The sequence below is a fragment of the Carcharodon carcharias genome, chromosome 20 (genome assembly GCF_017639515.1).
Source record: "Carcharodon carcharias isolate sCarCar2 chromosome 20, sCarCar2.pri, whole genome shotgun sequence".
Lineage (NCBI taxonomy): Eukaryota > Metazoa > Chordata > Chondrichthyes > Lamniformes > Lamnidae > Carcharodon > Carcharodon carcharias.
The window spans coordinates 35,477,181-35,503,073 of NC_054486.1; the positions used below are offsets into that span (position 1 = coordinate 35,477,181).

The 25,893-nt window shown below is 41.8% G+C and overlaps 1 protein-coding gene across 4 annotated transcripts in view; it reads left to right on the forward strand.

The window, feature by feature from the left end:
• ubr1 (ubiquitin protein ligase E3 component n-recognin 1) overlaps positions 1–25,893 on the forward strand; it is a 197,207-nt gene that overhangs the window by 136,678 nt on the left and 34,636 nt on the right. For 3 of the 4 annotated variants that reach the window (XM_041214122.1, XM_041214126.1, XM_041214125.1), the window contains 7 exons: positions 1,194–1,291; positions 3,564–3,654; positions 5,088–5,236; positions 7,199–7,254; positions 11,319–11,415; positions 21,272–21,339; positions 24,079–24,229. In XM_041214122.1, coding sequence (XP_041070056.1) covers positions 1,194–1,291; positions 3,564–3,654; positions 5,088–5,236; positions 7,199–7,254; positions 11,319–11,415; positions 21,272–21,339; positions 24,079–24,229 — 710 coding nt within the window. The remainder of the gene's footprint in view (positions 1–1,193; positions 1,292–3,563; positions 3,655–5,087; positions 5,237–7,198; positions 7,255–11,318; positions 11,416–21,271; positions 21,340–24,078; positions 24,230–25,893) is intronic. The other variant, XM_041214124.1, reaches the window with a different exon arrangement.

Below are 25,893 nucleotides of genomic sequence, written 5' to 3' on the forward strand. Positions count from 1 at the left end.
TTGTCAACCAAATGGTAGTCAAAAGATTGTCAATCTGATGCCATTCACAGTGTTGACTAAATGTGTTCAAAATTCTCTCAAACTGTTTCTGGTTTCCTACTTAAATCTTTTGTTCTCTCCCTCTGTTTATCCATTTATCTTCTACTTTATCTTCTCTTTCTTTCTCTTTCTTTAATGCCCCACTGCAGGGACTTGAGTGCCATGCTGGATAATGTGCTCCAGTGTAGTTCTGCAGGAATGCTGCGCTGTCAGAGGTGTCATCTTTTGGATGAGACTTTAAACCAATATCTACTCCCTCAATTGTGCGTAAAAGTTCCCATTGCACTTTTTGAAGAAGAGCAGGGAGCTCTCCCTGGCTAATATTTTATCCCTCAGCCACCACCTTCAGTGCCATACCATAATGGGGCATTGGCAACCATGGACTTCCATTGGTTTGGTCCATGATTATACTTGGCAAAGTACTGCAATGGTTTTTCCAATGCCTTCTGCAGTATGACTGACCTGGAAACTCTACCACTCTTAACCACCTGCCATCAGGTGTGTTGAAAGGATGTACAGGTTGATAATCAACCAATTTGACCACGTTATGAACACACCATTCATGGCCATCAAGACCTGGCGTGAGACTTGAACCTGGAGCATCTGGTTCAGAGGTAGGGATACTACTACTGCACCACAAGATCTCCAGCCCTCATTCAACTTCATTAAAAGAGATTATCTGCTCATGTATCTCATGACTGTTATGGGACCTTGCTGTGCACAAATTGGCTGCCACATTTCCTTATGTTAGAATTGTAACTATACTTCAGAAGTACTTCACTGGTTGTGTAGTGCTTTGGGAGATCATGACATCATGAAAGGTGCTGTATAAATGCAAGTCCTTTCCTTTACTGATGTTAAGAAAGGCTATCCAAGCGCCATGTCATCGACATTTACAATGGGATTATCCTTGGGGTCTAGTTAGGAGTTTTCAATGCATTTTTGGTTGCTATAACCTACCTATCATTCTTAAGATAAAAGATTGTCTCAAAGGTTTTAAACAAAGTGAGTAAATCCCATTGTAAAGGTTAAAGTTGTAAGAACTGTTATGTGAATAACAAATTGCCAGATGAACAGCTTTGCTGTTGTAAAATATTGGTATATTATATGAAAGATCTTTTTATAACTTGTCCTTTTTATGACTTGTTTTACAGCAAAGATACAGAAACTATAGCACAGATCCTGACTTTATCTCGCTGGTTGCAAAATGTGTCAGCGCGGATAACTGGATTAAATATTTCAGACACAAAAGGTGGGTTCATGAGGGGAATTTACATCTTAGCATGAAACTCATTGTTTGAAATGCAATCCAGCTACAGTCTGACATCAAACAAATTTCTTACCAAAACCATCCAACACAATGTGAAAGCACAGCATTCTGCAGCTTGGTCATACCCAGAGGAAGTTGAGGCATTTTTTGGTCATTGTCAGATTCTGAAAGTGACAACAGCATATGGGTAAAGAGTAGGACTAATTGAATTGCTCTTTCAAAGAGCTGGCACAGACACAGTGGGCTGAATGGCCTTCATTATGCTATATGACTTTCTGACCAGGCAGGTCACTTGAAGTGGTATCAGTCCAAAACCAGGAAAGGCCTGTTCATAGAGGCATTACAGCACCGAAGGAGGCCTTTCAGATTATCAAGTCCATGTGGCTCCCTGCAGAGCAATCCAATCAGTCCCCTTGCCCTGGCTTTTCCCCATAGCTCTGCAAGTTTTATCCTCAAGTACCCATGCAGTTTCTTTTTGAAATCGTTAATCACCTTTGCTCCCACCACCCTCACAGACATTGAATTTCAGGTCACTACCACTTGCCATGTAAAGAAGCTCCTCACACCCTTGCATTCTTTGCCCAAAACCTACATCTGTATCCCCTAGCCCTTGTATGATCAGCTAATGGGAAAAGTTTTTTTGTCTAGTTTCTCTAAACCTGTCATAATCTTGTACACCTATATCAAATCTCTCCTCAATCTCCTTTTGCTCCAGGGAGAACGACCCCAGTATATCAAACCAAACTTTGTAACTAAAATCCTTCATCCTTGGAACCATTTTGGTAGATCTCCTCTGCACTCTCTCAAGGCCCTTCAGATCCTTTCTAAAATATGACCAGAATTAAACACACACTTCTAGTTGTGAATTAGGCAGATCCTTATAAGGGATCAGTATTTATTGTTGATTTAATTACTTGGATTCTGTGCTATTTGCTGCAAGTGAGATTTACAAGAAATTACTTGCAAAGAGGTATGCAATCTATTCATTTTGTTGAGCTACAAGTGATTAATTACCATACTGAGTTCTGCAATGTTTGGAAATTCCTCCTTTTGCCCCCTTTCTTTGTTTTGTTGTATGCCAGACTGCTCATTGGGCAAATACCACTATGCAACTTAAGAGTGAAAGAACACCTTGCAATTAGTGCACATAATGGGAGATGGTGGCATAGTGGTAATGTCGTTGGACGAGTAATCCAGGACTCAGGCTAATGCTCTGGGGTCATGGGTTCAAATCCCACCATGGCAGCTGGTGGAATTTGAATTCAGTTAATAAATTTAGAAGTGAAAGTCCATCTCAGCAATGGTGACCATGAAACTATCATCGATTGTCATTAAAAACTCATCTCATTCACTAATGTCCTTTAGGGAAGGAATCTGCTAATCTTTCCTGGTCTGGCCTAGATGTGACTCCAGACCCAGATCTACAGCAAAGTGGGCAACTCATAACTGTCCTCTAATATGCCTCACAAGCCACTCAGTTCAAGGGCAATTAGGGATGGGCAACAAATGCTGGCCTTCCCAGCAAATCCTGTGAACGAATAAAGAAAAAAAAATCATAGAATCATACAGGATAGAAGGAGGCCATTGCACCTGTCCCATTCCCCTGCTTCTTCCCTACAGCCTGCAATTGTTTCCTTTTTAAGTATGCAATTCCCTTTTGAAAGCTACTATTGAATCTCCTCCCAACACCCTTTTTGGCAGTGCAGTCCTGATCAAAAAAAACTTCAAACTTAAAAAGAAATTTTCCTCATCTGGTTCTTTTGTTAATTATCTTAAATCTGAGTTACCCACCCTCCTGCCAGTCGAAACAGTTTCTCCTTATTTATTCATTTTGAATATCTGTGCTAAGTGACCCTGAATAAGGTGGGGATACTTGTGACAAACAAGGCTAGGAGGGCCAGAGGACAAGGTTAAGTACTTAGAATCCACAAATTAAATTTAAATAACTACTTTCAACTCTAATCACTTTCCCCTGTTGCTGCTTCCTCCACACCTTATCCACTAAGGGTGTTCCACATTAATGAACATGAGGGGAAAAATGTTCTGCAAATGTTTTAATTTGTTTTGTAATTTGTTGTCCGTGTACAGATAGCGCAGTTATTCTCTGAACTAAATTACTAGTTCAGCAGAAGCACAGACATGCTTCTTTGCTTCACTTTTTTGGTAGAAATCAATATATACAATTTTGGTAGAATACACATAGCACTTGTGATGATGTGTGGGGATTCAGTAATCATTGCCTTTTTTCCCCTAGGAAAAGAAAGCAACCTAATACAAGCAAGTCCCGTCTCATGGAAGAATCCTGTAGAATTTAGATCCATCCTCAGCTTTGGAGTACAGTCACCGTATGTAACATAATTTTTTTAGCATTCTCTCATATATTAAAATATTGTATTCAGTTAACTAAATATTGAAAGCGGTGGCATGGTACATGAAACACCATGCTCAAGTTTACACGAGCAGTTTCCACTTGTCTAGATTCCCCACTTTGAGTTCCTGATCTCATTTCTGGGGCAGATGCCTAATGGATACCTGTCACCCCTTTACAAAGAAGGATGGAACCAGATTAACATGTAAGAATATCCTGGGGGTTACATTGACCAGAAACTGAACTGAACGAGCCATATAAATACTGTGGCTACAAGAGCAGGTCAGAGGCTAGGAATCCTGTGGTGAGTAACTCACCACCTGATTCCCCAAAACCTGTCCACCATCTACTAGGCACAAGTCAGGAGTGTGATGGAATATTCTCCACTTGCCTGGATGAGTGCAGTTCCAACAACACTCAAAAAGCTTGACACCATTCAGAACAACGCAGGCCACTTGATTGGCACTCCTTCCACAAACATTCACTCCCTCCACCACCGGCAAGCAGTGTGCACCATCTACAAGATGTACTGCAGAAACTCACCAAGGCTCCTTAGACAGCATCTTCCAATCCCACAACCACTACTACCTAGAAGGGCAAGGGCGGCAGACAGATGGGAATGTCACCACCTGGAAGTTCCCCTCCAAGCCACTCACCATCCTGACTTGGAAATATATTGCCGTTCCTTCACTGTCACTGGATCAAAATCTTCGAACTCCCTCCCTAACAGCACTGTGGGTGTACTTACACCACAGAGACTGCATCAGTTCAAGAAGGCAGCTCGCCACCACTTTCTCAAGGGCAATTAGGGATGGGCAATAAATGCCTGCCTAGCCAGCAACGCCCACATCCCGTAAACAAATTTTAAAAATCAATTTCTCAGTCTTCCCTCCAGAACCTTTGACTTTTTGGCTTTGGCTCAGTTGGCGGCGCTCTAGTCTTTGAGTCACAAGGTTCCAAGGGATTTCCGGCCCCCCTCGTGGGTGAGGCTGCGCCCCAGCCAGAAGTCCATTGACTTGCGGCAAAACGTGAAGATCGCGGTGGCGGGTGGGTTCGGAAAATCCCGCCCAAAGTCCCACTCCAGGACTTGAGCACTAAAATCGAGACTAACATTCCAGTGTTATACTGAGGGAACGAATCCCAAATCCCAAGGATGAATATTAGAATATTTATAATTTGTATTTGTGTAGATTGGGTGAGGATAGGAATTGTTGCAGCTTCAGTGAGAAATGTCACAAAATGATGAGGTTCTGGATCTTGTTTAGCACCCATAGACGTGGACCCCAGTGCATATCACTGCCAAAGGAGAAAAGAGGAGAATATTGGGAATAAAAGGGCCATTAATCTAGAATTAAGATGATAGTAAAATATAGATTTTTTTTTTAAATCTTTGCTTTTTTTTCTGTACAGGATTGCATATTCAAAAAGCATTGTTGAAATGCTGCAGTTGTTCGCTACAGCTGTGTACCGAGTAGGGTTGAAGGTTGCCCCTAATGAAGCTGATGCTAGAGTACCAGTGATGGCATGGAGTGCTTGTGCTTTTACCATTCAGTCCATAGGTATGCACCGTCTAGTTACACTTTTCAGTTTCTGGGTTAATATTGTCTTAAAATTGCTGAAAGCTGTACTTTATTTTGGCAAGCTAACCTCTTTGTGTATTTATTAAATATTTTGTTTATCCACCAGCCCTGAAATTGATAGTTTTTTGTTTGTAGGTAAGTGCATGAAGGGTTATAGAACCAAGGTGAGTCAGTGGATTTGAGAACCACATGAACCATGATCTAACAATGCAGAAAAGGCTTGAGGAGCTGAATGACCTCTTCCTGTTCCTGTGCCGAGTGCTGTAGTTATGAGGTGTGGGTGTGCTGGCTGCCACAGACCATCCAGGCAATACTCCCATCTTCAAATGTTTCTTTCCCTTGCTCAACCCCTTGTAAATCCCACTTCTTGAGCTATTAAGATGCTGCAGCTATTACTTGTTTACCTCCTTGCTTATTGCAGCTCAATTGGAATCCAGGTAGAGTAGAAGTGGAACCTATAATAAAAATATAAAATGCTGGAAAAACTCGGGAGATCTGGCTGCATCTGTTAAGAGAGAAACAGAGTTAGCATTTTGAGTCAAATATAATCATTTTTCAGAACTTTTTTTTTTGATTTCCAGCTTCCGCAGTATTTTTCTTTTATTATAAAAATGGAACCTATAACTCTATCCTGCAGCACTGAGCACAAGTTCATAGAATCACACAGCACAGCCATAAGAATGCAAGAAATAGGAACAGAAGACCATACGATCTCTTGACCCTGCTCTGCCATTCAAGACAGTCATGACTGATGATCTACCTCAACTTCATTTTGCCACATGCTTCCCATATCCCTTCTCTCCCTGAGAGACCAAAAGTCTGTCTATCTCAGCTTTAAATATACTTGATGCCAAAACATCCACAACCTCTGGGGTAGACTATTCCTTAGATATGCAACCCTTTGAGTGAATAAATTTCTACTAATCTCAGTCCTAAATGATCTGTCCTTTATCCAGAGACTGTGCCCCTGTGTTCTAGATTCCTCAGCTAGAGGAAACAACCTCTGTGTCTATCCTGTCAAGCCCCTTCAGAATCTTCTATGTTTTAATGAAATCACCTCTCATTCTTCTAAATCTGGAAAGTGTAGGCCCAATTTACTTGGCTGCTCATCATAGGACAACCCTTTCACCTCAGGAACCAATAGTGTCTGTGTCAACCATTTGAATAATCTATTCAATTGGTCTCACTCTCCTCCTCATCTCCCCTCTGCAGCTAATACTTAGCGCTTCTCTGACAGCACCAGAAGCAGAAACCTATTTGAAGCTCTGTGATAGCATGGTAGAACCATGGTCAGAAGATATGTTTGGATCTCAATTTTGGCCACCATTTACATTGAGTTTTCTTTCGAAGCTGGACATCACTAAGTACCTAGGCATACTGATAAGCAGGGACATTAGACTAGATTTTGATATAGGCCAGATTTCAACAGCCCCCTGTAGCCCCCTCATTCTTTCACACAAATAGAGTCACCCATAATTTCTTCACATAGGATGTAGGGTGTAACTTCTCAAAAAAGTTCAAACTCAATAAAGTGAAGTAAATAAACTTCCTTAAAGGAAACCATAAGTGAAACAGGAAGAGGAGTAGGCTGTTCAGCGCCTTGAGCCATTCAATTAGATCATGGTTGCTCTGTTCTAAAACTTAGTAAAAATTGACAAATCTCAGTTTGCTCCCAGCTTCAACAGCTTTTGGTGGGCGGGGTGGGGCAGGTAGTATGGGAGAGAGTTCTCAATTTCCACTATCCTCTGTGTGAACAAGTGCCCCTGACATCACCCCAGAATGGCCTAGCTCTAATTTTAAGGTTCTTTTCATCTCCACCAGAAGATCTACCCTAGCGAATCCGCACTGCAGACAGTTTAGAAAATGGTTAAAAGTTGATCAATGTACAATGATAAATAAATCAATTATTCCCACTTTTAATGCTACTTTCCCCCCCTGCAGAGAATATGCTTAAAGATGAGGACAAAGTTTTGTTCGGATCATTGCCAGACAGACAGGTAGATTGGCTACTCTCTGCTCTAATTAATTACTATAGTTCTCTTTTAAAAATTGAGTAAAATTCTTGGGCATGTAAACAATGGTGATTGCAGACTTAACATTTAGGTTGTCTTAGAATCATGAATTTTACAGGAGACAGCCATCTGGTCTGAGGAGGTCTCCAAAAAGAGCAACCTGTTTAGTCCCATTCCCCTGCTATTTCTCCATACTCTCTCAAGTTTGCATTTTTCAGATATCTATCCTCATGGATTTTTCCCTCTTTTCCTTTCATTCTTTTGACCTTAGATCTATGCCATGTAATTTTGGATGTCTCCTAACAAGTTTCCACTTACCTCTCTTTGTCCTGAAGAAAAGAGCTCCCTTTCTCCAGTCTGTACTTCATGTTAGTTGGTCCACTTTGCATCATTTTTATGACCTTGACAAATTTGTTGAAGTAAAACTTGACACTATGTACTGTTAACGAATTAACCGTGGTTAAACCTATGGTTTGTGTAGGTTTAGTATCACCTCTTTACTTTTGTATTCAGCAACCATCTGTCTTTTTTTTCAGTGTGGGATTTATTGACTTGACCTCCCTCTTTTTAAAAAATCTGCTTACCTAAAATCTAACTATGTTCAACTGGTCAATTGTTTTACAATTTAGTATATGTATTCTTTCCTCTGTTTCCCCCAAAATAGAGCACCTAATATTTGTCCCCATTAAATTTCATCCACTAACCTGTGTCACATTCTGGCCTCTTCACTCATATATATATATATATAAAAAAAATGGTGGTCCCAATATTGACCACTGGGCACTACTTCTGTTTCCATCCACCAGCCCAAAAAAGGATATTTTAGTCATTTCTTTCTAATATAAAAATAGAAAATGCTGGAAATACTCAGGTCATGGCAGCATCTCTGAAGAGAGTAACAATTAACGTTTCAGGTCGATGGCCTTTCATCAGAACTGGGAAAAGTTGGAGATGTGATAGGTTTTGAGCAAGGTGTGGGTGGGACAAGGACAAAGGGATTGGATGGAAGACGAGAGAGATTAAATGACAGAAGAGTTAGACTTCCAGGGCCAAAGAGATGTGACATGAAAAGAAACAAAAGATATGCCTAGAGCAGGTGTCTACTATCTGAAATTGAAAATAAGACAAAAAGTCCAAATAAAAGATGGGTACCCATGTGGGTCCTAGCTATGCCCGTCTTTCTATGGAATATATGGAACATTCTTGGTTCCAGTCCTACTCGGGTGGGGGTTGGGGTAGCCTCCCTCAATTCTTTTTCTGCTACGTTGATGAGTGTATTGATGCCCTGTCTTGCTTTCTCCATGAATTGGAAAACTGCCACCAACTTTGCTTCCAATTTCCACCTTTTTCTCAGTTTCGCAAGGCCCATCTCTGACTCCTTTTTTCCCTCCCTTAACTTCTCTGTCTCTCTTTCTGACAATAGGCTATGAACCAATATTCATTATAAGCCCCCTGACTCCCACAGCTACCTCAACTACACTTTCTCACAACCTTCACTCTGTAAGGACTCCATTCCATTTTCCCAGTTCCTCTGTCTCCATTTCATCTGTTCTAGTGATGTAACCTTCCATTTCAACATTTAAGTTGTCATTGTTCAGTGATGGGATTACCCCCACCATGGTTGACAGGTCCCCCAATCGTGTCCTGCACTTCATCCCTTTTCCCCACCTTCCAGAACCACCAATAGGGTTCCCCTTGTCCTCATCCTCCACCCTACCTGCCTCCGTATTCAACTGATCATTTTCCTCCATTTCTGCTGCCTCCAAAATGATGCTGCCACCAAACACATCTTCCCTTCCCCTCTCAGCATTCCAAAGGGACCATTCCCCCTGTAATGCCCTGGCTCACATCTCAATCATGTCCTAACACCCCAGCCCTCCCCACAGCATCTTTATATGCAAATTAAGGAGATGTAATGCATGTCCTTTATCTTCTCTCTGCTTACCATCCAAGGCTTCAAACACTCCTTCTGGGTGAAGCAGCAATTTACATGTGCTGCTTGCAATTTAGTCAACTGTATTCACTGCTTACAATGTGGACTCTTCTACATTGAGGAGACTAAATGCAATTGGATGACTGTCTTGTAGAACACCTACATTCAGTCAGCAAGCATGATCCCAAGTTTCCGGGAGCCTGTCATTTTAATTCTCCAACTCGAGCTCACGCAGATGTGTCTGTCCTTGGCTTGCTGCACTGTTCTAGGTCAACATAAGCTTGAGGGACAGCAACTTATCTTTCGATTAAAAAATCAAGGGGTCAAATTTAACACTGGCAATGTTTTCGAGGGGCTTATTTTGACGCTTGTGGCTCTCTCAGCCAGCAGAGAACCATTCTGGGTTTCCAGTCTTTCGGTTTCAGTCTCTCACGGCTCTGAAGAAAGTGGATTGGAGCAAGAAGGAAGCCTAAAAACTAAGTTTTTAATAATCCCTTTTCTTTTCCTATGGCATCATAGGTTTATTCATGACAACTCAGTGAGCTTAGTTCAATTTCTGGGAAAGTTTAATACACTTGTAGCTCACACTGTGCACACTGACTTAGCAATTTTTTCTAATCTTTCTTCTGTCATTTCAACAAGAAATTACATTTTTACTAAAGTTCTCCGATATCTCAGTGGGCAAATTGTACTTTGTGACCTAGCACTGATGCAGAAAGATCAGAAAACTCTTGCTTCAAATCCTGGTCTCTTGTGAGTGGAGCAGTGAGCTGAGTCACAGTGGAGTGTCCTTGGAAAGTCAAGGGTCGTCTTTTACCAAAGGAATATGGACAAATTCAGGATTTTTTTGGTTAAAAGCCGGGGGTCAGCTTTTACACAAGATCAACTATTACTCAAATTTATACAGGGTATCTAACTTTTCCTTGTTCTGATAAAAGGTCATTGACTTGAAATGTTAACTCTGTTTCTCCCTCTACATATGCTGCCTGACCTGCTGAGTGTTATTTCAAATCTCCAGTATCTGCATTTTTCTGCTTTTTGAGCTGTTTGTTTCTGTTCTGTATACTTGAATTCACTTGCTATCCACACACCTTATCTAATAGGACATTTGCAACCTTTCCTTTACAGTTCACTAATTCCTTAGAGTTCCAAATATTCCAACATGTGACTTGCCTTTTACAAATCCATGTTGGCTGTGCTTAATCAACCCATATCTCTCTGGTGAGATTTAATGTAATCCCAGATAATTCGGAAATGGATGTTCTTATAAACTAATAAGAACTTATAAACTAAACTATAAACTAATGACAGGATTTGAGCTTTTTTTATTGACTATCATAGCAATTAAACATACAATTATAGCTATTATTAACAATTATGCATATGTTTAGGGTCACATTTCAAGCTTGAAGGAATGGCTGGTCAAGCCTCATTAAGGCCCTAAATTTCTATTCCAACACCCCTCCTTGTACATTTTTCATTCACTCTGATTATGTGATAATCTACATGCATCAAATTATTAACTCATCCAACTGGCTGCACTTGAGTTTCAACAAGAATAATTCCCCAAATTCCTTCATCTTGACTGAATTGTTAATCAAGTTATTCAACTGGAGACATTTAGACACTTACATGGGTTACAGGGCTCAAGACTTGCGCAGATGTGTCCTTGGATGTGTTTTCCCTCAGAGGACAGCTGCTAGGTCAATGAAAGCTTCTAGCCTTCAGTACAACTTCTGCATCTAGGGATGCCTAAAAGATTGTGGTCACAGCTCCTGCTGTCTAGCTTTCCTTAGCATTCAGGGATGCTTGCCATCAGGGTCCAGTGCATTTTGTATTTTTGAGATATGCATTTTTTTTTCCCAGTACTGCTTCCTTACCTGTAGTTAACTAATTGCTCCACCCCCTCCTCTTTTATTCTCATTGTCATTCCCCTCTGTGAAAACCACTTCAAAGTACTTGCTACTATCTCTTCCATTCTTTCAATCTCCAAAAGAAGATTTTGCTTTTCATCTTTAACGATGCCTGGAGTAAGCTGGGGTTTTTATTCCTCGGTCTGTATCTCAGGAAATTGTGTTGCTGATGAAGAGTAAGTGACCGGTATTTCTAATTGCAGGGTATTAGCCTGAAAGCAATTCTGCAGTTTGCTGCTTCTCAGAGAGTGGTGGCATCACCCAGAGTTATTCAGAAACACCTGACCCGCTTAATGTCAGGTAAGTATGGGCATTTACTGGGCAGTTGAACACGCGGATTTTTCATTTACAACATGAAATGAATACAATATTGAAGCAGTTATTAGTAACTGTCTTGGTAATAAGTATAGTTGAGGCAAATGAACAGAAATGGAAATTCCCCAAAAAAATTCACGCTCATTATGATTTTAACATGACTTACATATTCCCGCATTATGTAAGGGTAGGATTTGTTTCACATATATTCTCATTTACATTTGCGTCATTTACAGTGTATAAAACAGATTATGATGCAAACCACCACTGTGGCTTATGTTGAATAAACTTGTTTCATAGAAATAAACTGCTGAATCTAAAATATTGGGGAAGTGTTTGAATGAAATAATGGGGTTGAATTCTGACCAGACAGATGGAATAAAGGTGCCCCTTCTGTCTGAGTCCCATTTGAAATAAATTTTCAACCAAGTTCCCCAGGCCATAAACTGAGCTTAAAAAAGAAAAAGAAAACTTACATTTATTCAGAACTTTTCATGGACTCAGGCCGTTCCACGGCTCTTTACAGCCAATGAAGCACTTTTGAAGTGTAGTCAGTTGTAATATAAGAAACATTGCAGCCAATTTGCTCAAAGCAAGGTCTCACAAAGATCAATTAGATAATGACCAGATGGTGATCATGGTTGAGGGAGAAATATTTTCCAGGGAGAATGCCCCTAATGCTCATCGAATAGTGCCATGGGATTTTTTACTTCCACTTGAGAGGCTGGATAAGGCCTTGGTTTAATGTCGCATCCGAAAAATTGATGAGACACTCAGTCAACAGTCTTTTGGAGAGATTGGTGGGGAAGATTGATGTCGGCAGCCTGCACTAGCTGTCCCCTGTGGCTTCTGAATGAAAAGTCTCGCTGGTCCAGTAAAGGGTGCTACTCCAAGATTGTGGTTTAGTGTATTAATGAGCATAGTTGAGGGACCTTTATTGTGCAGCTGGCTGTTAAAGGTTCTTGATGTTGACATCGACAGCTGAAAACATGGAAACATAGAAAATAGGAGCACGAGTAGGTCATTCGGCCCTTCGAGCTTACTCCGCCATTCAATATGATCATGGTTGATCTTCTACCTCAACGCAATACTCCTGCTCTCTCCCCATACCACTTGGCGCCTTTAGTGTTTCGAAATCTATTTCCTCCTCAGATATATTCAGTGATTTGGCCTCCACAGCCTTCTGTGGTAGAGAATTCCACAGGTTCACCACCCCCTGAGTGAAGAAATTTCTCCTCACCTCAGCCCTGAGTGGCTTACCCATATCCTCAGACTGTGACCCCTTGTTCTAGATCCCTTGTTCCCTTGCCAGGGGAAACATCCTCCCTGCATCCAGTGTGTCCAGCCCTGTCAGAATTTTATATGTTTCAATGAGACCCCCTCTCATTCTTCCAAACTCCAGTGAATACAGGTCTAGTTGACCCAATCACTCCTCATATGACAATCCTTCTACTCCAGGAATCTGGTGTATCTTTGCTGCGCTCCCTCTATGGCAAGTATATCCTTTCTTAGGCAAGGAGACCAAAACTGCGCACATTGCTCCAGGTGTCATCTCACCAAGGCCTTGTACAGCTGCATTAAGACATCTTTGCTGTTATACTCAAATCCTCTTGCAATGAAGGCCAACATACTGGTAGCCTTCCTAAGTGCTTGCTGTACCCCGCATGCTTGCTTTCAGTGACTGACAGTCAAGGATTCCCAGGTCCCTTTGTGCATCAATATTCCCCAATCTATCACCAGTTAAATAATACGCTGCCATTCTGTTTTTCCTACCAACGTGGATAACTTCACATTTATCCACATTATACTGTATCTGCCATGTATTTTCCCACTCACTCAACTCATCTAAACGGCCTTGAAGCCTCTTTACATCCTCCTCACCACTCACATTCCTACCTAGTTCTGTGTCATCAGCAAACTTGGAAATATTACATTCGGTTCCCTCATCCAAATCATTGATAGATATATATTGTGAATAGCTGGGACCCAAGCACTAATCCCTGTGATACCCCACTAGTCACCCACTTTGAAAAAGACCCATTTATTCCTACTGTTTCCTTCCTGCTAACCAATTCCAAATCCATGCCAGTATATAACCCCCAATCCCATGTGCTTTAATTTTGCACACTAATCTCTAATGTGCGACTTTATCCAAAGCTCTCTGAAAATCCAAATACACCACATCTACTGGTTTCTCCCTTATCTATGGTACTAGTTACTTTCTCAAAAAACTCCAGGTTTGTCAAACATGATTTCCCTTTCATAAATCCATGTTGACTTTGTCTAATCCCGTTGATATTTTCGGAGTGTCCTGTTATGACATCCTTGTGTGATCTAATCTTTCTTAGTTTCCTAAGCAGAAATATAAAATCTTTAAAACGCTATGAAGTTCATTTAGTAACTGATGCAGCACCTGAATTTCACTCCTCCCATCCAATAACATGTGCACAATGTTGGATTAAAGGCTTGCTGTCTTTAATAACCTGTAATATGCTAATTAAGCACCAGGAGCTTTCTGTTCATGAGCCTTGGAAGCATCCAGAACAACATTGATGGAAGCCTGTAAGCAGTTTTCAGACATGGCTAAAACACTCTGTAGGTGTCCAACACAGACTGGGAAAAGGCAAAAAATAACTTTATTTTTAAACAAGGCATGCTAAACTTGTAGTAACAATAAAAACATTAGAAATAGAAGCAGGAGTAGGCCATTCAGCCCATTGAGCCTGTTCTGCCATTCAGTAAGATCATAGCAATCTAATTGTGGCTTTAACTCCACTTTCCTGCCTGTCCCCCATAACCCTTGACTCCCTTGTCAATCAAAAATCTGCCTATGTCATGCATTGAATATAGTCAATGACCCAGCCTCCACTGCTCGCTGAGGAAAAGAATTCCAAATACTAATGACATTCTGAGAGAAGAAATTTCTCCCCCTCTCCATCTTAAATGGGAGCCCCCTTATTTTTAAACTGTGCCCCGTCGTTTTGGATTCTCCCATGAGAGGAAACATCCTCTCATCATCTACCCTGTCATGCCCCTTCAGAATATTATATTTCATTAACATCACCTCTCATTCTTCTAAACTCCAAATGAGTATAGGCCCATCCTGCTCACTCTTTACTCAAGACAAGCCCCTCATCCCAGGAATCAGCCTAGTGAGCCTTCTCTGAACTGCTTCCACTGCAAGTATGTTTCCATTAAGTAAGGTGACCGAAACAATGCACAGTACTCTAGTCGTCTCACCAATGCCCCGTACAGCTGTGGCAAGACTTACATACCTTTATATTCTATCTTCTTTGTAATAAAGGCCAAACATTCCATTTGCCTTCTAATTACTTGCTGTATCTACATGCTGACTTTGTGATTTTTGTACAAGGGCACCCAGATCCCTCTGTACTGTAGCATTCTGCAGTCTCTCTCTCTCTTTAAACAATATTCTGCCTTTCTATTCTTCCTACCAAAGAAGTGGGCAACCTCAAATTTTCCTACATTATCCTCCATCTGCCAATTTTTTGCCTACTCACTTAACTTCTTTATCCCTTTGCAGATTTTCTGCATCCACTTCACAACTTGCTTTCCTACCTTTTTTTGTATCATCAGCAAATTTGGCTACAATACAGTCGGTCCCTTCATCTGGGTCATTAATATAGATTGTAAGTAAAAACAAAAATAAAAACAAAAACAAAAAAACTGCGGATGCTGGAAATCCAAAACAAAAACCGAATTACCTGGAAAAACTCAGCAGGTCTGGCAGCATCAGCGGAGAAGAAAAGAGTTGACGTTTTGAGTCCTCATGACCCTTCAACAGAACAGTTCTTCCAGGTAATTCTTTTTTTGTTTTAGATTGTAAGTAGTTGTGAGGCCCCAGCACAGATACCTGTGCCACTCCAGTTTATTTGCCATCCTGAAAATGATTCATATATCTTGATTCTGTTTCCTGTCCATGCTAAAAGATCACTCCTAACACCATAAGCTCTTATCTGGCACCTTATCAAATGCCTTTTTGAAATCCAAATACCCTACCTCTACTGGTTCCCCATTGTCCATCCTGCTAGTTACAGCATTAAAGAACTCTAACAAATTTGTCAAGCACTATTTTTCTTTCACAAAACCATGTTAATTCTGCTTGGTTGTATTATGATTTTCTAAATGTCCTGCTACTATCTCTTTAATGGATTACAGCATTTTTGCAATGACAGATGTTAGGCTAGCTAGCCTATAGTTTTCTGCTTTCTGTCTCCTAACTTTCTTGAGCAGCAGTGTTGCATATATGGTTTTCCAGTCTTCTGGGACTTTTCCAGAATCTAGGGAATTTTGGAAGATTAAAACAAAGTACAAAGGAAAGTACAGTACAGGAACAGGTCCTTCGGCCCTCCAAGCCTGCGCCGATCATATTGCTTGCCAAACTAAATCATTTTGCACTTCCGGGTTCTGTATCCCTCTATTTCCATCCTATTCATGTATTTGTCAAGCTGCCTCTTAAACACCACTATCGTATCTGCTTCCACCACCTCCTCTGGCAGCGAATTCCAGGCACTCACTACCCTCTGTGTAAAAAAAAAACTTGCCCCGCACATCTCCTCTAAAGTTTTTTCCTCTCACCTTAAATCTATGTCCCCTAGAAATTGACTGTTCCACCCTGGGAAAAAGCTTCTGACTATCTACTCTGTCTATGTCACTCATAATTTTGTAAATTTCTATCAAGTCGCCCCTCAATCTCTGTCGCTCTAGTGAGAACAATCTGAGTTTCTCCAACCTCTCCTCATAACTAATAACCTCCAGACCAGGCAGCATCCTGGTAAACCTCCTCTGCACCCTCTCCAATGCCTCCATATCCTTCTGGTAATGTGGCGACCAGAATTGCACGCAATATTCCAAATGTGGCCTAACCAAGGTTCTATACAGCTGCAGCATGACTTCCCAGCTTTTATACTCAATACCCTGACTATCTTATCCACCTGTGTTGCCACTTTCAGTGACCTGTACACCCAGATCCCTTTGCCCGTCAATGCACTTAAGGGTTCTGCCATTTACTCTATAATTCCTACCTGTATTAGACCTTCCAAAATGCATTACCTTGCATTTGTCCGGATTAAACTCCATCTGCCATTTCTCCACCCAAGTCTCCAACCGATCTATATCCCGTTGTATCTTTTGACAATCCTCTTCACTATCTGCAACTCCTCCAACCTTAGTGTCTTCTGCAAACTTACTAATTAGCCCAGTTACATTTTCCTCCAAATCATTTACGTATACTACAAACAGCAAAGGTCCCAGCACTATCCCTGCAGAACACCACTAGTCACAGCTCTCCATTCAGAAAAGCACCCTTCCACTGCTACCCTCTGTCTTCTATGACCAAGCCAATTCTGTATCCATCTTGCCAGCTCACCTCTGATCCCATGCTACTTTACCTTCTGTACCAGTCTGCCATGAGGGACCTTGTCAAAGGCCTTACTGAAATCCATGTAGATAACATCCACTGCCCTTCCATTGTCAATCATCTTTGTCACTTCCTCGAAAAACTCACTCAAGTTAGTGAGACACGACCTCCCCTTCACAAAACCATGCTGCCTCTCACTAATACGCCCATTTGCTTCCAAATGGTAGTAAATCCTGTCACGAAGAATCTTCTCCAATAATTTCCCTACCACTGACGTAAGGCTCACCGGCCTGTAATTTCCTGGATTATCCCTGCTACCCTTCGTAAACAATGGAACAACATTGGCCATTCTCCAGTCCTCTGGGACCTCACCTGTAGCCAGTGAGGATACAAAGATTTCTGTCAAGGCCCCAGCAATCTCCTCCCTTGCCTCCCTCAGTACTCTGGGATAGATGCCATCTGGCCCTGGGAACTTATCCACCTTAATATTCTTCAAGACACCTAACACCTCCCGTTTTTTGATTACAGCATCCACTATATTTGCAAACGTTTCTTTTAAGATCCTAGGATGCAGGCCTACAGGTCCAGGGGACTTGTCAGCCTTAAGTTCCATTAGTTTCCCTAGAACTTTTCCTCTAGTGATAGTGATTGTTTTAAGTCCCTCCCCCCTTTTGTCTCTTGATTTCCTACTATTCTTGGGATGTTTATTGTGTCTTCTAATATGATGCTTTTGTGTTTTCTACCATGAAGATGGATACAAAATGTGTATTGAAAGTCTCTGCTGTCTCATTTCCCATTATTAATTCCCCAGCTTCACGCTCTAAGGAACCAATGCTCACTTTAGCTACTCATTTCAGTTTATATACTTGCAGAAGCTTTTACTATCTGTTCTATATTACATGCTAGTTTTCTCTCATACTCCAATTTCTCCCTTTTTTTGTCATCCTTTGCTGGTTTCTAAAACTTTCCGAATCTTCTGGCTTATCACTAATCTTTGCAGCATTGTACCCCTCTCAATTTCATGCCACCTTTAACTTCCTTAGTTAGCCATGGATGGTGCATCCTTCTGGTAGTCTGTCTTCCTCAATGGAATTTGTTGAGAGCTATGAAATATCTCCTTAAATTACTTCTCTGCCATCTTCCCATTTAACCTATTTACCCAGTCCACTTGAGCCAACTTTGTTCTCAACCCTTGTAATTGCTTTTGCTTAAGACGCTAGTTATGCACCCACATATCTCACACTCAAACTGAATGTAAAATTCCATCATGTTATGATCACTCTTGCCTAGAGTATCCTTTACTATGAGGTCTTTAATACCAAAGTGATGTGGATTAGAGAGCCTATTTGATTCAATATGGTTTGATCATTCAGAAAAATTCCCTCAAAACAGAACCCAACAGTTCTGAAGGAATCCCAGGACTGTCACATCAGCTGCTGTGCCTAGAAGTTCGTAAAAGAGGTTCCTGATAGGAATCCAAAATCTTCCTTGTGAGCTTGTACTCTCTTACCTTCTTTTATGGTTAAGTGTCCTATGTGATTCACTATCTTATATACCTCCCTAAAGTCCATTCTTAACTGTTCTTCTTAGAAGGCTGAAAAGCCTGTATTTTCCATCTTTGCCGATTACTCAGTTCTTCTCATGTCAGCAAGACCTCAGGGGTGCCGTTGGGTCAGAGGTTGACAATTCAAACCCCAATTTAGGATTTGAGCATATAATCTAGACTGAAAAGTGTCATTCTGAGGGAGTGCTGAATTGTCAGAGATGCTGGATGAGACATTAAATCTACCAGATCCCATGACACTGTTGTAGAGGAGTGGGTTGTCTTAGAGTTCTGGTCAGCAATCCTCCTTCAATGAGTACCCCAGTAGCAGTTTAACTCACCATTTATGTTGTTCCTGTTTTAAGAGACCTTGTGTGCAAATTGGTTGTTGTGTTGTTCAATCAACATAACAGCAGCAACTCCATTTCTGAAGTAATTTATTGAATATTAAGTCGTCTGAGGTGTTTTTAGGATGTGGTATGGTGCTATATAAAAGCAACAACATCAACAACAACTTAGATTTATTTATATAGCTCATTTAACATGTTAAGCACCTTGGGATGTTTTACTAAGAGCAATATCAGTAAAACTATTTTTGACATTGAGCCCCAGATGGAGCAATCAGGAGAGATGACCAAATACTTGATCAAAGGGAAAGAACACGTTAAAGGAGGAGAGAAGGGTAGAGAGGCAGAGTGGTTTCAGGAGCAAATTCTGGATCTTAGAGCTCAAGTAGTTGAAGGCGTGGCCACCAATGGTGGAGCAATTAAGTAAGCAATGTGTCAGAGGCCAAAATTGGAGGGGCGCAGAGATTTCAAAGCCTCGTAGGATGGAGGAAGCTACAGAGATAGGGAAGGACAAAGCCATCGTGGGATTTGAAATCTAGGATGAGAATTTTAAAATGAATACCTTGTCGGATGGGGAGCCAATGAAGGTCAACAAAATGGGGGTAATGGGTGAATGAAATTTGGAGGGAGTTAAGGTATTGGCAGCAGTGGCTAGGATAGCATTGTAGAGCATTCAAGTGTAGAGGTGACAAAGGCATTGAAAAGGGTTTCAAAAGCAGATGAACTGAGTAAAGGGCAAAGTTGTTACGCAGTGTTGTAGTAGTGGAAATAGGCAGTTCAGGTGATAGTGCGGTTATGTAGCCAGAAACTCATCTCTGGGTCAAACACAACACTGAGGTTGCAAACAGTTTTGCTCAGTTTAAGACAGTTACCAGAGATGGAAAAGATGGACAGGGAGAAGAGTTAAAGTCTTCATCCTTCCCAATATTTAGTTGTAGGAAATTCCTGCTCCAATACTGGATGTTGGACAAGCTGTGTAACAAATAGGAGACAGTGGAGGTGTCAAGAATGGTGGTAATGAGAGAGAAAGATGGGTGTGGAATTTGATGTGTTTACAAATGATATCGCCATGGGAGTAGCACATATGTATATAGTAATTAGGTGCAGGAGTAGGCCATTCAGCCCCTTGAACCTGCTCTGCCAATCAATAATATCATGCCTGACCTGGTTGTGGCCTCAACTCCACATTCTGCCTACCTCCAATAACTTCCGACTCCCTTGGTAGTCAAGAATCTATCTACCTCTGCCTTAAAAATATTCAATGATCCTGCCTCCACCACTTTCTGGGGAAGAGTGTTCCAAAGACTCATGGCCCTCAGAAAAAATCTCTTATGAAATGTTTGGCAATAATCTATTTTGGAAAGACGGACAATTTTAATCAGTTGTTCTGAAATACTTAGCAGGACAAAGACAGATTTTGCCCTGTACTAAAGATGTGCTCAATTTTGTGTAATGCGAAATAGAAAGAATAATAGGAAGTTATATTAATTTATATTTTTATTTTATATGTAATGTAGTAAAATTCGTATTAATAAAAATAATAAGAAATGTAAAAGAGTGCTCTTTATTTCTATGACCGTAGATATCTGCTTCATGGCTGTTCTCCCTTTAGTAGAAAATCGATTTCTTCACACCTTTTTTATGACAATATATATCCAGGTTAGATACATAATGCCTTGCCTTTGTTGAAACCTGACTCTGTTAAAATCATGCATGATGTCAGCTGAGCATCAAACTAGAGCAAATCGTGTCCTCCAATTCCCATGGTATCTTATGCGATTCAGAAGTAGAAAGAGGAATTAGTAAGTGAATATTGTAATTTGTAGTAACATTTGGCCATCCATATAAATATGGATTTGTGTCTGTATTCATACTCCAGCTGCTGAAACATGTTATTTTGGTATAGAATGTTTTCAGTTTTGCTGAACTTTGATCATTCAAGTTATTGTATTGAAAGGACCTCAAAACATTTCAGCTAAGCTAGTTTGACATCTGATAATTAACCATTCACTTCAGTCAACGAAAGTATTTTTTACATTGAACTCTATTCCATCCCCATCCCCTTTCTGACCCCCCTTTTTCCAATAATTTATAATTTTAAAAAAAAAATTTCTTTTTCTTTTCCCACCTGTTTTTAAATTTATTTTGATCTATTGTTTTATCTCCACCTTTTAGCCTATTTTGATCCCTTCCCTCCACCCCACCCCCACTAGGGCCAGCTGCCAGTGCTTGTCCTGCTTGCTACCCTTAATGTCCCCATTAGCACATTCCTTAGATAATATCACCACTGTCAACACCCCTTCATCCTTTTGTCAATGACATCTTTAGCAATCTCTTCTTTGCCTCCACCTATCACTGGCCCTCTATCCAGCTCTACCTGTCTCACCCCCCCACCTTCAACCAGCTTATATTCCACCTCATTTCTCTATTTCCTTAGTTCTGATGAAGAGTCATATGGACTCGAAACATCAACTGTGTTCCTCTCCACAGATGCTGTCAGACCTGCTGAGTTTTTCCACCTATTTTTGTTTTTGTATTTTTTACATTATATGATTTTGTTTTGCTTTCTAGTTTTTGTGCCCCACATGGATGTTGAAGACTCTTGGTCAATTCTGGATATTGACTTCTTCCACCTCTTGGTATGTTTATGGGCCTTTATTCTTTGTGGTATATGAGAAGATTATTTAATCTAATAGTGTGTCCTATTGTAATATCATGGTTGTACTATGGATTTCCTGATTCCAAGCCATTGTCAGGAAGCATTTCACATGTTGTAGTGGCAACTCTTATCCGAAAAAGCTGTTGAGCCTGGGGGTGAATTGAAAGTTTCAAGGCTGAGATTGATAGATTTTTGTTAGGCAAGAGTTCAAGGATAAGGAGCAAAAGCAGATAAATTGATCTACCTCAATGGCAGAACACTGGCTTGAGGGGTTAATTAGCCTCCTGTTCCTGTATATTACAGTTGGAGATTTGGGCTTTTAAGAGAGTTTCTTTAAATAGACGGCATCTTCTGGGAACTGAAGTATCCAACCATGTATGAAGCACAACCAGAATTAACTTTTTTTATTCATTCACGGGACATGGCCAGCCCAGCATTTTTATTGCCCATCCCTAATTGCCCTTAGAAGATGGTGGTGAGCTGCCGCCTTGAACCGCTGCAGTCCGTATGGTGTAGGTATATCCACAGGGCTGTTCAGAAGGAAGTTCCAGAATTTTGACCCAGGAATGGCAATATATTTCCAAGTCAGGATGATGTGTGACTTGAGGGGAACTTGCAGCTGATGGTGTTCCCATGCATCTGCTGCCCTTGGCCTTCTAGGTGGTAAAGGTTGTGGGTGTGGATTGTGCTGTCAAAGGAGCCTTGGTAAGTTGCTGCAGTGCATCTTGTAGATGGTACACACTGCTGCCATTGTGCATCAGTAGTGGATGTTGGTGGATGAGGTTCCAATCAAGCGGTCTGCTTTGTCCTGGATGGGAGTGTTGTTGGAGCTGAACTTACCCAGGCAAGTGGAAAGTATTCAATTATATTCCTGACTTGTGCCTTGTAGATGGTGAACAGGTGACCCACTCTTGCAGCCACAATATTTATATGGCTGGCCCAGTTTCACTTTCTGGTCATTGGTAACCCCCAAGATGTTGACGTTAGGGGATTCAGCGATGGTAATGCCATTGAATGTCATGGGGAGGTAGTTGGATTCTCTTGTTGGAAATTGTCATTGCCTGACATTTGTGTGGTGTGAATACTTCTTGCCAATTATTAGCCCAAACTGAAATGTTGTCCAGGCCTTGCTGCATATGGGCACGGATTGCTTCAGTATCTGAGGAGTTATGAATGGTGCTGACTCTTTACTTGTCATATCAGCTACCAGCGATCCAGTGGGTTGTGCAGCATGTTCTCTGGAAAGTAGTAAATGCTACATGGTCAGATCAATGTTTATTGGCCAAAACTTGTGGCTGATTTAGAAGTTACAACTTCTAAATGATGACACAATAATGATACAACAAGGTGAGAAGCGAAGAGCACTTACCTAAGCTAACCATAGTTTAAACAATCAGAAGATCAAATCCATCTACAAGTCTAGAACCTGCTTTTTAGTTGTTACATGACGAGACTTTTAGATAAAGTAGATTTTGACGAACCTTCACGAAGTGTCAATGTTTGTACCTGTTTTATCCAGCCCATATGTCAGCTCACAACTGATCTAGAGTTCAACTATTGCAGCAATCTTCTTGCCTTCCTCTGTAGTCCCTGGAAATGGAGGATGACTTGCTTTCACTCTGGTTCGATGGCTGATGCGTCCAAAGCTGATTGCGTTAGCCTGCGCTTCCAGATTACTAGTCCAATGACACCACAACTACGCCATCGTCTCCCCTGGCCTGCTGTAATTTGTCCAAATCTTCAAAACATAAGAGCGCAGGAAACACAAGTGCAGGGATCACTGCTGCCCAGTAAGCTGAGACTTTAGTTTTTGGTTTGATATCCTGGTCCTCAAATAATCTTTTTCTTGGTCAGCCGAAAGCTAAGTTGGCACATTGGAAGCTATGATGAATTTCATCATCTTGTGCCTGTCTTGATAGAGAGAACGTTTCCAAGATACGGATATTGGTCCACATTTTTCAGGATCACACCATTGATCTTAATCAACAGGGGGTGGGGTGGGGGGGCGTGGTGCACGGGCTAGTGCACGGGTATCATGCTGTGGGAGCTGGTTAAAAGTGGACCTTAGTTTTCTGGGTGTTTAGTAAAAGGCCCATTTTCTCATGTTTCAGAGGAGGAGTCAACAGTAACCTGGAGCTCAGTTTCTGAGTGAGTGCACACACAAGCATCATTTGCGTACTGAAGCTCAATGACTGAAGTTAGAGTCAATTTGGTTTTGGATTGAAGGCGGCGTAGGTTGAACAGTTTCCCGTCTATTTTGTAGATTATCTCCACACCTGTGGGTAATTCACTGCAGCAGTGATTTATAACAAAGGTCAGTCTTTCATCTCAAGTGTGGAAGAGGAAAGCTGTGTTGATTATTCAAGCATTATAAGTAATAAATGAATTAATTTTCCCCAGTCTGAAGACTTGCCCTTTCTACCAACTAACCTTTGACCTAATTCATTTAGGAACACATGCAGTAGGCCCATGAAAGGACGTCAGATAATTCTCATTGAATAGGTGGGTGCATTGTTGCATCTATGAGCCTCCCTTTCTCCTCCGCTCGCAAAAACCTGGCCACAAAGACATATGAATTTCTTTAAAGATGTAGGTGGCTGAAGTCCAGTTGTAAATTGCATTTGCCACACTGATTTGTGTGATTGATGATGAGTTTGCCTTTTGCAGGTTGAATTGCTGTTTAATTCTTCAGTATTGTTGCATCTAATTTGTTTTTCAGGTAAGCCTAGTCCTAGCATTTCCTTCATTGTACTGGGAAGAGACTGTGGAACTACAACCCTCAGACATCAGCTGTGCGTTCAACAACCTCTACCTCTTCCACCTGATTACCATGGCGCACATTGTACAGATACTTTTTACCTCAACAACAGGTGAGCACTATAAGACTGGTAGCAATGAAATATACTATACTTTTTTTGCAGTCACAAAATTGGAAGTATTATATTAAAGAATCACCTCTACATCTATACTCTTCATCGTTTACATCTAACAATTACACGACCGTGAGTGGGGCCAATGGTGACACAGCAGTGAGGGGAGGCCACGGTGATAAGGCAGTGAGGAGGGAAACGATGACACAGCAGTGAGGGGGGGGCAATGGTGACATGGCAGTGAGTGGGGGGCAACTGTGACACGGCAGTGAAGGGGGGCAACAGTGACACGGCACTGAGGGAGGCAACGGTGACACAGTAGTGAGGAGGGAAACGGTGACATGGCAGTGATGGGGGCAACGCTGACACGGCAGTGAAGGGGGGCCAACGCTGACACGGCAGTGATGGGGGTAACGGTGACACGGCAGTGAAGGAGGCAACGGTGACACGGCAGTGAGGGGGGCAATGGTGACACGGCAGTGAAGGGGGGCCAACGGTGACACGGCAGTGAAGGGGGGCCAACGGTGACACGGCAGTGAAGGGGGGCCAACGGTGACACGGCAGTGAAGGGGGGCCAACGCTGACACGGCAGTGATGGGGGCAACGCTGACACGGCAGTGAAGGGGGGCCAACGCTGACACGGCAGTGATGGGGGTAACGGTGACACGGCAGTGAAGGAGGCAACGGTGACACGGCAGTGAGGGGGGCAATGGTGACACGGCAGTGAAGGGGGGCCAACGGTGACACGGCAGTGAAGGGGGGCCAACGGTGACACGGCAGTGAAGGGGGGCCAACGGTGACACGGCAGTGAAGGGGGGCCAACGCTGACACGGCAGTGAAGGGGGGCCAACGCTGACACGGCAGTGAAGGGGGGCCAACGCTGACACGGCAGTGAGGGGGGGCCAACGGTGACACGGCAGTGAAGGGGGGCCAACGGTGACACGGCAGTGAAGGGGGGCCAACGGTGACACGGCAGCGAGGGGGAAAGAAATGCTAAATGAAGCAGCAAATGAGGCCATATGGATTGAGTTTAGAAAGAAAAAAGGGGCAGCCACATTGTTAGGATTGTACTGTAGAGCCCGAAATAATGGAAGGGAGTTGGAAGAGCAAATATATAGGCAAATTTCTGAGTGAAAGAACAATTGGGCAGTAATAGTTGAAGACTGCAAGTACCCTAATATCAACTAGAATATGAGCAGTGTGAAGGGCACAGAGGGCACAACATTCTTCAACTGTATTCAAGAGAGCTTTTTCAGCCAGCACATAACAAGCCCAAGAAGAGGGGGCACAATTCTAGATTTAGTCTTAAGAAATGAAGCTGGGCAAATGGATGAAATAGCAGTGAGGGACCATTTTGGAGATGGTGACCAAATGCAGTTAGATTTAGCATCATTATGGAAAAGGACATAGATAAAACAGGATTAAAAGTTCTAAATTGGGGAAGACAAATTTTACAAAGCTGTACTGGTGAAAGTGGACTGGATGCAGCTATTAGAAAGGAAAACTGTGTCAAATGTGGGCGGTATTCAAAAGCGAGATTCTACAGGCACAGTGTAGACATTCCCCACAAAAAAAGGGTGGTACTGCCAAACCTAGAGTCCCCGATTATCCAGAAGCATACAGGGTAAGATGAAGCAGAAAAGAAAGCTTATGAAAGTCACAAA